This window comes from Ostrea edulis, chromosome 2, assembly GCF_947568905.1.
Source record: "Ostrea edulis chromosome 2, xbOstEdul1.1, whole genome shotgun sequence".
Classification (NCBI taxonomy): domain Eukaryota; kingdom Metazoa; phylum Mollusca; class Bivalvia; order Ostreida; family Ostreidae; genus Ostrea; species Ostrea edulis.
In genome coordinates, this window is record NC_079165.1 from 20,041,145 (window position 1) to 20,054,267 (window position 13,123).

General features: G+C 35.2%; 1 protein-coding gene across 7 annotated transcripts in view; it reads left to right on the top strand.

Moving 5' to 3' along the window:
- The window catches only part of LOC125667581 (serine-rich adhesin for platelets-like), a 51,658-nt gene that overhangs the window by 37,248 nt on the left and 1,287 nt on the right, over positions 1 to 13,123 (top strand). For all 7 annotated transcript variants that reach the window (XM_056156325.1, XM_056156326.1, XM_056156327.1 and 4 more), the window contains exons 2-5: positions 638 to 770; positions 7,873 to 7,976; positions 9,844 to 9,945; positions 10,054 to 13,011. In XM_056156325.1, coding sequence (XP_056012300.1) covers positions 7,941 to 7,976; positions 9,844 to 9,945; positions 10,054 to 13,011 — 3,096 coding nt within the window. In that variant the 5' untranslated portion in view covers positions 638 to 770; positions 7,873 to 7,940. The remainder of the gene's footprint in view (positions 1 to 637; positions 771 to 7,872; positions 7,977 to 9,843; positions 9,946 to 10,053; positions 13,012 to 13,123) is intronic.

A 13,123-nucleotide genomic window follows, 5' to 3' on the forward strand; every position in this document is an offset into this window, starting at 1 on the left:
CTGACAAGCTATTGTTGTCTTCTCCTGGCAAGCTATTGTTGTCTTCTCCTGACAAGCTATTGTTGTCTTCTCCTGACAAGCTATTGTTGTCCTCTCCTGACAAGCTATTGTTGTCTTCTCCTGACAAGCTATTGTTGTCTTCTCCTGGCAAGCTATTGTTGTCTTCTCCTGACAAGCTATTGTTGTCTTCTGACAACTCTTGTTATGACATACTATAACTAATTAAGTTTCAAAAATTGCCTCAATCAAAATGATTGTTTAAAAATGTATTTGAAGCATATTAGAAGAAAGTGACTTTTGATATCAAAACCTGAAGTCTATATTCTGTTCGAAATAAGCACTTATTGCACTATCTGCATGCAACACTTTTCATGTGTGATACTCGGGTGACTGTTACGGTCCATGGACCTCTTATAAAAATGAAATTAAGTTCAATTACTGAAAATTTATCACACAAGAAGTATTTCAACATATATATTTTAGAGTCTGTGAAATGGTTTTGCGTACATGGTCATAATGAATGTAGACTTTGCCTTATAATTGAGAGTAAGAAAGCAAATTATTACATGCTCTATCAACATCTATAACCAGAAAACTGAAATGTATGTATATATAAAAGTTCAATGCTTTGTTTCAGGTGAAGTGTGGGAGTGTGTTTGTGACATCAAAAGATACAGTACAGAAGATCAAATCTACCATCTTGACAACGAACATAAAGCATAAAAAGTCAGGCAAACATGCAGTAGCCCTTGGGACCAGTTTTGGACATGGTAAATATTTGTATTTTGATTTTGAATATTTTGATTTTTCTAATGAAGACTTAATCTTGGATGGAAAGGTTGCACATCAGAGTTTAATAATTGACTTGGTAGCACAAATCAAGCAAGATATTGCGAGAGTGCAATTTTTTTCTAAAGCTCTTATAAATTAATGTGTTTTATATATGTATATATATATATATAGATATATATAGATGAAGACAGAAATATGTGAATTTCAGGTTAACATTTTAACCATGTGGTCTCTTGTGTAAACACAGTATGTGTCATGAGAAAATAGCAACAGTCCTGCTTTCTAAATGAAACCAAGGTTTGTTGATATGTACACTGTGTTTTATAAATAAGAATGTTAGGTTTGTATTGCTGTCCAGAGAAGACCACGGTTTACTTAATTAGCCGACTCTCCAAAAATCACGCCAGCTAAACTGTATCCCAGAATGACATGAAATTTCCATTAATCACTCAAACCCACGTGTCATCTTTTAATATGAATTAGATTTTGTTTGCCCTGTCATTTGGATATCCATCTTAGATTAACCTGAATGCACTCGCTATTGTCTTGGAGACACACTAGATATGGTTTTAAAGATTCAGAAAACAAAGAGGCATGAGCCCCTTGCCATCAAATACAGCTTTATCTGTTACAGAAATCTGGAGCACCAAATATGTGACACATACTTTGTGTAACATCACACCATTACACAGCACGTTTATCTTGCATTGTTTTCCATGAAGAAACAATTAATACTCAAACGGAGAATGGAAATATACGTGGTAAAACCTATTTGAATATTTATTGATGGTCACAGCCATATAGGATACAAATTTACAAATCCTTTTGTTTTAAGTAAGAGGAGATGTAGGATACTGTAGCTGAGAGTGAAGGGATAGAATGAAGGAATAGAATGAAGGGAATAGAATGAAGGAATAGAATGAAGGGAATAGAATGAAGGAATAGAATGAAGGGATAGAATATAGGAATAGAATGAAGGGATAGAATGAAGGTATAGAATGAAGGAAATAGAGAGCCAGGCAAACACTGACCCCTGGATATACCAGAGGTGGGATCAGGTGTCTAGGAGGAGCAAGCATCTCCTGTCGACCAGTCATGCCCACCGTGAGCCCCACATCCCGATCATTATTTATTACTAACTGTTGGAGAATTTGGGTAGTTAACATGGAATGAAATAAGCCAACCGTACTTCTCAAAATCTGCAGAAAAAAGCAAGTTAGAGGCTATCAGTTGTATTGAATAAGCTGACATTTTATCAATATCATTCAATGTAGGTCACTCAATGCATCTAATCACTAATTGATGTAGACATGGAATACAATTCCAGAAAGTGTGACATCTTAAGGGGGCTTTGTTTTTTCATTTACCTCATGCAGACATTCAGTCTTCAAAAAGTGGCAATGCAATACCTACACAAGGCGTATATATATACCTTCTATAATCTCCAAAGCTGTCAAGTATGAAGGGTGGACAAGATTTATCATTTGTTCTCTTAGACAATGCATTGTTTGCATATAATCGAAAGTGACACTTTAAATTAGGTTGTTATAACACAAATTTCTTTCTGCTAAATTAAAACAAACTTTCTATTTATTTTGCACCTGTCAAATCAAATAGAGTCTCTGGTCGATGATCAGCTGGGCTGTTTGAACTAAAATCGTAGAGTTCTTCGTGTAGATGTGTATCAAAGAATTAAGTCTAAAGTGTTTCTTTCTCAAATAGAACACATGGGAAGAAAAAACAGATCCCTGGGTCTTATATACATGTCACGCCACACCCCCCTTCTCCCGAAAAAGGATATCAGCGTACTTCAGTGTCCGACAAATTGAAATGTTGACCAAGCAGAAAGGATTTTATACTTCTGCATATATATATATTTCTTTATCATTTCAATGTTGTAAAAATGAAAATCTGTCAGAAATGCGTGTGGTTGAATTTAAAAGAGAATAATTCAAACTATTGTCTGTGGATATGTATAAAATCCAATGGCTTGAGTTCCTTTGATATCTGACAGAAACACAAAAGAGTCGTTAGATTGATTTAAGAGATAACAAATTGCTGTGCTAAACCTGTGTTGCAAATGTGATATATAATTTAATTTTATTGTAAAAAATCTTCAAGTGCATTCCAGGTTACCCTAGCAGGAACTGGCTGGAAAGAAGTCCAACTTTGTTTGAACAGTTTTCCAGTAGAAAGTCTAAATATACTTGCTTTGTGGTGTGCTCCATCATTTGTAAAAAGTTTGAAAGGGGTTCTCAGGAATTGTGTGTTTAAATTCACGGAGATTTAAAACAATTTAACGCTGTAAAGCAATAACAAACTTAACTAATGAGGCACTTGAAGATATTTGATATATAAATAAATTGAAACTCTGTCCGCTGGATAAATTTTGGAGTTGGATATAACAGACTATACAGCCATTATTTTCAAGAGCATGGAGTAGGAGCAACTTGAAATTAATATCAGTATGGAACTGCAGTGCTGGAAAACATTGCTTGATTTAAAAATGAACATTTTGAGCATTCAAGAGGAATTAAGTAAGTAAATATGTACTTTAAAAATTGTAAATTATATTCATAACTTGATAAGAAATTTTGAATAGGAATGAAAATAAATTTTGTTAATAGATAGAATTAGTTACAAATTTTATTTTCAGTTTACACATTTTGAATTGATAAAATGTTCAAAATTGTGATATTATGTGAATATTGTTAAATTTTTATTATAAAATCAAATGTAGAAAAACAAATAGAATTGAATATTTGTTAAAGATGCTGATAGAAGCATCTTTTTGTGGAGCCTCCGGCCAGGTCCCAATCCTCCATTTAAGAATAAATCATTTGTTCAATTTACAGTAAACCACCATTTGTACAAGGCAATGATGTTACTAAATAACTACACCAGTGAAAATGCAGTGTATCATTAACATGAAATTTCAAAATAATTTTTTAATATGCTGGATGATAACTTTCATAGGAGAAGATGTCAAGTAAACTGATAGTATATGGTTTACAATGCATAAACGACCAAACTTACTTTATATCGTATAAAATGAGTAAAACTTACTTTCATTACACGTGCATGTGTATACTGTATAACAGTTAAGGACGATGTGGCCCAATTCATTGTGCCTGATTTGGAATACATTGTTAGAAACTATATTTGTTTTGAAACTATTGAAATATTTAGAATTTTCATGATTATAGAACAAAAATTTAGTTAATGAAAACAAATTAAGATTTTAATCTTTTTTAAATATACATGTATATATTATACATGACTTTGGACAAAATGTCTAGCTCTACAATTCTTCTTCCTTCAAACCACGGGGTTAGATCTAGTTAACGTCAATATAAGCTACTACTTCGTTTACAAGATCAACATTACTTCCGCGGCCAGGTTAGCTAGTGTCGCTTATGACTCGGATCGTCTCCATCCTATTTGTAAAGGAATTTATGTGTCGCACACGTTGTGACTTTGCACTTTTTTCTTTTTCACACGTCTGCTTCTCGCTTTCCGACGTGTATCATATTTATTACATTAGTTACCATTTTCGCAGCAGTGTTTCGTAAAGTTAGTAAAAATAATTTGTAATTCAAAATAGTTTTGAGAAATAAAGCGTACTTAGATTTACATGAAAATGCTTGGGAAAATTAAACACTCCTAGCATGGATGTTAAGATTTGACAAAAAGTATCGATCTTTGGCATATGGGGGGGGGGGGGGTATTCTTCGCAAACAATGATCGATTATAAAAGCACCAGAATAATTCGTATGTTTCCCAAGCAAGATTTGGTAGAAATGTGTGTCCAGTTCTATTTTCACACTACTATAGTAAATACCAACAAACGATCATCATCTTATACTAGCTTGCACCGGGTCATTGTTTACGTACGATTGACTTTCTTTTTGTAAATGCCTAGATTCAAATTGCATGAACATGTAGGAGCGATTTAGGTGACTAATAGGCTATATACTATCAAAATTACTGTGGCGCATACCGTATGTACATAATATATATGCAATGCATATGAAAAGGGAGACTTGTAATCAATATGAAATAGAAATAAAAATTATCATTTGACAAGAATTCAATCAATAGATTTACACATGACACTTAATTGGCAGCGGTAGCAAATTACGACAAAATATGATGACATTTTCCCCGCGATACAACGTCGTGACGTACTTTTTTTATTGTGACGTCATATAGTGTGTCTGTAGAGCATTGTGATTTTTCTCGGGAAGCTTTAACTACGCTGTGTCCAGTTCTAAATTTATAATAAATTCGCAATCATCACGTGATCATTGTCCCGCATATCCTTAAGTTGTCCATTTTTTGTGGAATTTTGCGAAAAGGAAAAATGCGCAAAAATTACAATTGCGAAGAATATATATATGCTCATAGGGATAATGCAACCACAGAAATTGAAAATGCAAAATGTTATTTGCTACGTACCATTTACAGATCAATTAAATCGCAAAAATTTCCAACCGCAGAAAATACTTGTTATATGTGTACATACACATATACAATACTGTACACATATACATGCAGACATACATTTTAGTTTATATGCAACATATTGATCAAAGAAAAAGGAGACATATATGATCCAGAGGCGACATTGGTATATATATAATCCAGATACAACACTGGTATATATATAATCCAGATACAACACTGGTATACATATATATATATATAGAAAGATATATATATAGATATATAGATAGATATATAGTAGATAGATAGATCGATAGATAATATATATATATAGTGTATATATATAATCCAGATACAACACTGGTATATATGTAATCCAGATACAACACTTGTATATATGTAATCCAGATACAACACTGGTATATATGTGATCCAGAAACATCACAGTGATCGTGATCATTACAGATGAAATGTTTAGCGATATATTGCACCAGGTACTTTCTAAAATAGTCCATAGTCCTTTACCTGTAGAATGTTGACATCTATGGGATTATGAATATTTAAAGAACAAATGTAAACTTTTTAATGATTGCGTAGGTCAATGTTCAAATTTAGAGATTCAGAGAGGCCCACCCAATAAATTAGTGACATGTGTGTAAATGTTGATTATATATTTATCTGTTTATCAAAGATTTAGTGAAATATTTGTTTGAGAGAATTAATTATTAGCACAGTATGACCATGTACCGTAATATCTACCTGCTAATGTCAGTGCTTATAAATAACAGGGGGTTCAATAATGAGCTATGATGCAAAGCAATCCTCCAAAACAAGATCAACCAAATTATGACATAATTTGATTTCAAAATATATATTGGTGTAACCATGTATTAACAATGTTGGCATGGTCAATCTATTTTAAAGCTTGACCAATGAGTGCCAGATTATGTCACTCTAAAAGTACACACTGAAGGAAGGTTGAGTCATTTGATTGCAAAATTTGTAGTATTATTTGAAAACAAGGTACCAGCACATTATATGTTTTAAAGGACTTGTAAAAGTTGGATGAGCTAACTGACCATATAGAGGCAGAAAATGACATTCAGGAAAAATATTGAGTTGGATTTTGCACAAACTGCCCATGAATTGAAACAAAATTTTCTGAAGATTCAGCAACAGTGTAAGTTGGATGATATGTATGGATACTGAGGTTCTGTTGGATATGTATGAATACTGAGACTCTGTTGGATGATAGGTATGGATACTGAGACTGTTGGATGATAGGTATGGATACTGAGGTTCTGTTGGATGGTATGTATGGATACTGAGACTCTGTTGGATGATAGGTATGGATACTGAGGTTCTGTTGGATGGTATGTATGGATACTGAGACTCTGTTGGATGATAAGTATGGATACTGAGGTTCTGTTGGATGGTATGTATGGATACTGAGACTCTGTTGGATGATAGGTATGGATACTGAGGTTCTGTTGGATGGTAGGTATGGATACTGAGACTCTGTTGGATGATAGGTATGGATACTGAGGTTCTGTTGGATGATAGGTATGGATACTGAGACTCTGTTGGATGGTAGGTATGGATACTGAGGTTCTGTTGGATGATAGGTATGGATACTGAGGTTCTGTTGGATGATAGGTATGGATACTGAGACTCTGTTGGATGATAGGTATGGATACTGAGACTCTGTTGGATGATAGGTATGGATACTGAGGTTCTGTTGGATGGTATGTATGGATACTGAGGTTCTGTTGGATGGTAGGTATGGATACTGAGACTCTGTTGGATGATAGGTATGGATACTGAGGTTCTGTTGGATGATAGGTATGGATACTGAGGTTCTGTTGGATGATAGGTATGGATACTGAGGTTCTGTTGGATGATAGGTATGGATACTGAGGTTCTGTTATTACCTGTTTATTGAATTTCAACATTTGTACTGTAGCTTATATTCATTTCTGTTGAGAAACTGTCTTCAGAATTGCAACCATGCAATATAGTATTTGAAGTATTTTTAATTGTAAGGATTGATTGAAGTAACCCATTGGAACACATTGTGTATGAAACAGTAATTTACATGTGTATGTCCAAAAGTGAAATGCTGAAGATATATTTTTGATGAATATGCAGAGATTATATGTTAGTAACTGAGGTACAAAGTTGTACATGGAAGCAGAAAATGATATAGTACATTACCAACTGCATGTTTATACCTAGTTTAGTGTATTTAAGATTCTCTACAACCAGAGCCGATGTACTATTGATGTACTCATGAATTAGGACTTCTGTTGTGTACAGTGAATTTCATATTCTGTACCGAGTTCCATGATGTTGGAAGTCAAGAGGCAAGAAAGGCTGAAAGGAAAATTTGAAGTTTCTGTGCCTGTGTTCAAGATTGGGCTCACTTGCAGGAATGCAACCTAGCTTGCATAAAAATTCAGGGACCCTGCATGTACATGCATATACAAGTGTTTTGGAAGGGAATTCTGATATGTCCATGTTGTGAAGGGATGTCCCACTTTGGAGAATGTCATAATTGGAAGTAAAATACTGTGTACTAAAATTTTGTAGGTTTTAATAACCTTAATTATCATTTTGAATGTATTTGTTTTTTAGTGCATTCCTTTCTGAAGGATGACCTTCATCTTCTGCAGAAGTTGGAGGCTGGTCATGATCAGTGTTTGATGCTGATAAAGAAACCCAAATCCTCCGCAAAACAGGTACGTAGTGGTAATGTGGATTAATCATACACACGAGTGATCTTATTCCTTGTCAGTCCCAGTAGATAGTGGGTCCACAGACGCATCCTAATTGGACTCAAGCAAAATTTATGAAAAAGTTATATATGGATTTGAGGGCTTTCCAATAGGGATCTGAAAAAGTTAAAACAATTTCAGCACATTGAAAATTTCAAATCAGAAATGGGTGTGTTCAGGGCTGATCTCCATATACCAAATTTTTTTATTCTAAAACTGAAAACATGTTGCAAAACATTCCAAATTCATTTTATATACTGTAAAACATACTCATGTACTGCAGGTATTTATACTCCAAGGATTTCCCCATGTGTTTTATACACTTAAATGTCTAGCATTTGATATCAGATCAGCAAATAAATGGATGATAGATTATTTAATGCATAGTGGAAGATCAATAAAGTTAAATAGAAACAAAAGAGGTCCTAGTATAGACCCCTGTGGAACTCCCACTGTGACGTGCTGATAAGATGATAGTTTATTGTACAGATGGACACTTACGAAATCTGTCACTTAAGTATAATTCAAATCAGTGTAAAGTTTCGAAGAATATCAGGATTCACAACGTCAAATGCTTTACTGAATTCAAGAAAAACAATGCCAACAAGTTTTCTTTTGTCCATTTTCTTTAACGGTTTATCTGTAGTTTAGTGAGAGCTGCTTGGCAAGAGTATGAAGACTGACTGAATTTTTGCTTTTTCTATTGAAAAGAAAATGTATATACAGTCAAACCTCGTTATCTCGAACTTGATGGGACTAAGGAAAAACTTTGAGATATCTGAGGATTCAAGATATCGAGGGCAAAATACTTTTAAGTTAAAGAATAAGTGGTTGGGACTTCCAAATCTTATTCATGATATTCGGAATATCATTGTTCAAGATACCAGAGTTCAACTGTATTTTGTGATCTGCTATTCTATAATTTTTGATAATGTTGATAAAACAGAAAAGTGTGTATAATTGTTTGAATATAACCGGTCACATACCTTTTTAAAGACAGGAGTGACTTTTGTAAGTTTAAAACTGTCAGGAAAAATACCAGATATGATCTGAGTAGTAGTATTATATCACATGGGTCACAGACTATCGGTGCAGGTAGTTTTAAAATGCATAGCATCAAACTATTCAGTAAGGATAGCACTTTATAATGACTTTTTAAAAGCAGAATACAAAACATGTCTATACCCAGTTTAGACCTTACAAAATCCAACACCTGCAATTAATGCAGTAGAAACATCTGAAAATCTCTAAATTTCTTGTACATCCTCTAATGGTATTATAATTTTTTGCTACTTCAACTGGAATATAGTTTTGTGATTTCATAGCTAAATGTCTAATGCATCCCACATTTGTGGTGAATTTTTTTTTGTTCTATATTTGTTTTATAGTATTAACCTGTTTTCATGTTTTCAATAATTGATGTAACTTTTTCTTTAGTTTTCAAAATCTTTATACATTATGAAATTCTTTGCAGATGTGTTGTACTTACAGAATTTCATGTGTTACCCATTTTAAAGTCCTCAGCTACTGAGCTACCTAGTTGTTTGACATTACTGATATCCTTACATTGGAATCCCAGTAGACCTGCCTATAAATATAAAAAAAGATTCTGGAACAAATACTTGAATTTCCTTTGTTGCTTCACATTAGCATATACATCTGTAGCTTAAAGTTCACAGTGTACTTTTCGATGGTAGTAACTTTAATGGTTATGTAGTGACTTTTGATTACAAAGGTATGGTGTTACATGAACTATTAAAACATACATATTATAGATGACTTTGTACTTTAATCTTTATATTTAAACTCAGTATACTATATTTATCTTTAGATGCTAAAGTCCCAGAGCTGGTCAAATCTAGCATCTCCATCAGATTCTGGTATCTTTCACAAAGCTGATGAAGAGGATTTCAAAAAAAGACTCAAATCAAAGGTAAGCAAATGATACACAAACTGTGAAATATATATATATATATATAATAATAAGTAAACAAGGACCTGAGAGTTGATCAATTATAAATTAATGTTAAACTTTTTTCAGATGAAGAAGAAGCCATCATCTGACTATCGCCTAGCTCCTGTTAGAGATCTGTCACCTCAAAATAATTCATGTGAAGATGGAGGGTTCTTAAGTCACCCCCCTAACAGTATGTATCGATGGAGAAAGATGGACGACACAGCCTCGGACCTATCTGTATCCAGTGGCTATAAGTCTTTGGACAGAAAAGATCACAGTAGTTTTTTGAGAAGATCTCAACCGAGAGATATGCAAATTAACTCTCCACAACTTCGCAAGGATGGGCGGCGTTATCAAAGCCACAATGACATTTACTTTCAATCCCCCAAAAAGGTAGTCAACATTCAGCCGGAGGAAGATAGCTGTACAATAAAAAGTGATGAATTTTATTCTGAAACCAATACCCAAGCAAATACAACGTTGACATCAGAACTTGATGAATCAAAGGATCAAGAAAAGGTGCCCCGGTCTCATAGTCTGGGGGACCTTTCTACGGGGTTGACCTTATCTTTAGTTGGACAGAGAAAAGCTGAGAGCATACAGAGCTTACCCCTAGCCTCACAGAAAGTTACACAGAAGAAGACCAGTTACGCGAAACGAAAAACTGAGTCAAAGGGTCAACTTAGACACCCAAAAGGCAACAAAAACAAGCAGAGCATAGAAAGTCAGATACAAAGTATTATACAAGCAAGGGATGATGGTGATGTGACGCCAACCACCCCAGAGATTAACGCAACTCCAACACAGCCGATCATTTGCAAGTCTAACAGCAGTTCACAAATGATGAAAGAAAATGCCCTGAATAATGTACAGCGAGCATTAAAGGCCGACTTGCTTCCTGATAAGCATGGTATTAACATGACAAAATCTGAGAAGGATGAAGACAATTCTTCTGACAAGAGCAACCAATCCAGTAGGAGCACTGTCAAAACACCAAACAGACCCCGACGGACTTTGCCAACGGTACCTAAAGGTTCTGAAGAGGCTGGAGAAAAGAAGAAAAAGTATACAGACATGATGAAGATGAGGGTGTCTCTACATAGCAGTAACAGCTGTGGTTCTTTATCCAGACAATCCATTCTCTCACCGGGATCTGAAAGTGTGTCTCAGAATGACTCACAGACAGACACACCATCAGACAAAGAGGTGTCGGAACTATTTAATGGTCATTCAGCCAAACTTCACAGACACAGCCATTTAACAGACTGCCAAATGGTAAATAGCAATGGAATACCTTTCAATGGAAATGTGCATTCCTCTTTACCCTCTGGATTGAGATCCTGTGACTCAGGGCAGACAACTCTCAGGTCGTGTGATTCTGGACAGGCTACACTGATGTCACTCAGCAGTACAGTAGATTCAGGCTATCACACTACAGATGCTGAAAGTGATATTTCTTCTTACACTCGAAGCTTACAGATATCAGCTCACAATTTCTATTCCTCTAACAAATTAAATGGCTATGGATTAGGAAGTGGTCCAAAACAAGAGACCGATAGGAGCTTTCTGAATGCACAGTTGCATCAAATATCTCCAAAGCAACAACCTGTTTCAAGAAACATTGTTTACCCATGTAGTATTCCCACAATGCAACCATCCAATCCATTGGTGCATAGTTCTCAATCTCAGATGAGTATGCCATTCACTGCCCAGATGAAATCCCCTTCTGTTGAGAGACAAGCATTCCCTCCAACCAATGTTCATATTGACAAAGCTCATGAAGTGATTCGAAGGAATTCAGCATCAATGATGCAGAGTGAAAAAGGAAGGAATTCTTCTTCACATCCAGATGAATTAAATAATCAAAATGCAAGACAACAAATTCCAAAAGATTCAAATGTGACTGAGAATGGGAAAAAAGTCAGGCCACAGTCTGCTCAAACCTCTAGCATCAGAATTCAGGATAACACAGTTTCCTCTACTCAATGCCTGATGGAAAATTCTCCTCACCCAAAAATCATGCCAACTTCAACAGGACATTCCATTCCACATCAAGGAGAGCATCAGTATTTGGTGAAAACAATCTCAGCTGACAAGTCAGTGAAAAAAGATCTGATGGACAATTTCTCCCCTGAGAATTACCTTTCTCATTCCACTCCTACCTCAAAAGGGCTTTCTTACAGTAATACTCTCCCAAGGTCTACCAACCCTTACAATCAAAAAGTACTCAGTTCTTCTGTCAAACAATTCTCAAGTCCACAACCTGTCAACTTTACAGGGAGCGGTACCCTGAACTGTGATACAAACCAAATGAAATCAAAATACACTTCGTCTTGCCAAGCTGAATCAATGAATCAAAAACAGGTCAATGCAAATATGAAATATTCATTGGAAGGCCCAGGACAGAACAACAACAACACATACATGTCTACCTCAGTGCAAATTCCTGCAACTTCAGGTTATCATTTACAGAATAAATTAACTGCCAAAGTGTTTAACCATGACTATGTGAATGTGCAAGGAAGAGAAATCAGACTTGGCATTGACTATGACTCAGTGGATCCGAACACCTCAGACAGCTCCAACATATATGAGGAATACCACACTGGTTGTCAAGAATGCAGCAAGCAAGAATTCCAGAGTCAAGGACCACTCTTTCCAAAGAATAATTTACCAGAGACTGTTATTGTTCCTCAGAATGCTGGAGCGAAAGTTCCCAGTTTGTTTCAGTTACTCCAGAGTTATGACCTTCACCCCTTGTTCTTAAAATTCTGTGATAATCTCCCTGCCTCTAACTTTATAACTTTTTCTGATTGTTCCATTGTGCTGTCTAACATAAAGCAGGACAAAAGAGATGCCATAGCAATATCCACACCTCAGGGAAAATGTGCAACCATTGGAGGTCCCGGAAGTGCCTTCACTCCAGTGAAGAATGCTGTTGTCAGCACCTCCTCCACCTTCTCTATGGTAACTGTAGCAAACTTCACAACTCCACCTGGCTGTGATTTGGCAGGGATACAGAAAGGGGACATAATTATTGAGGTATGTAAAAAACTAAACTATAACACCAATCAAGATTCTCTGTATCAGTTAAAGATATTTGATAAATACTGAATGGAATGAGAATTTTGATTTTTTTGAAAGTCTCAAAGCT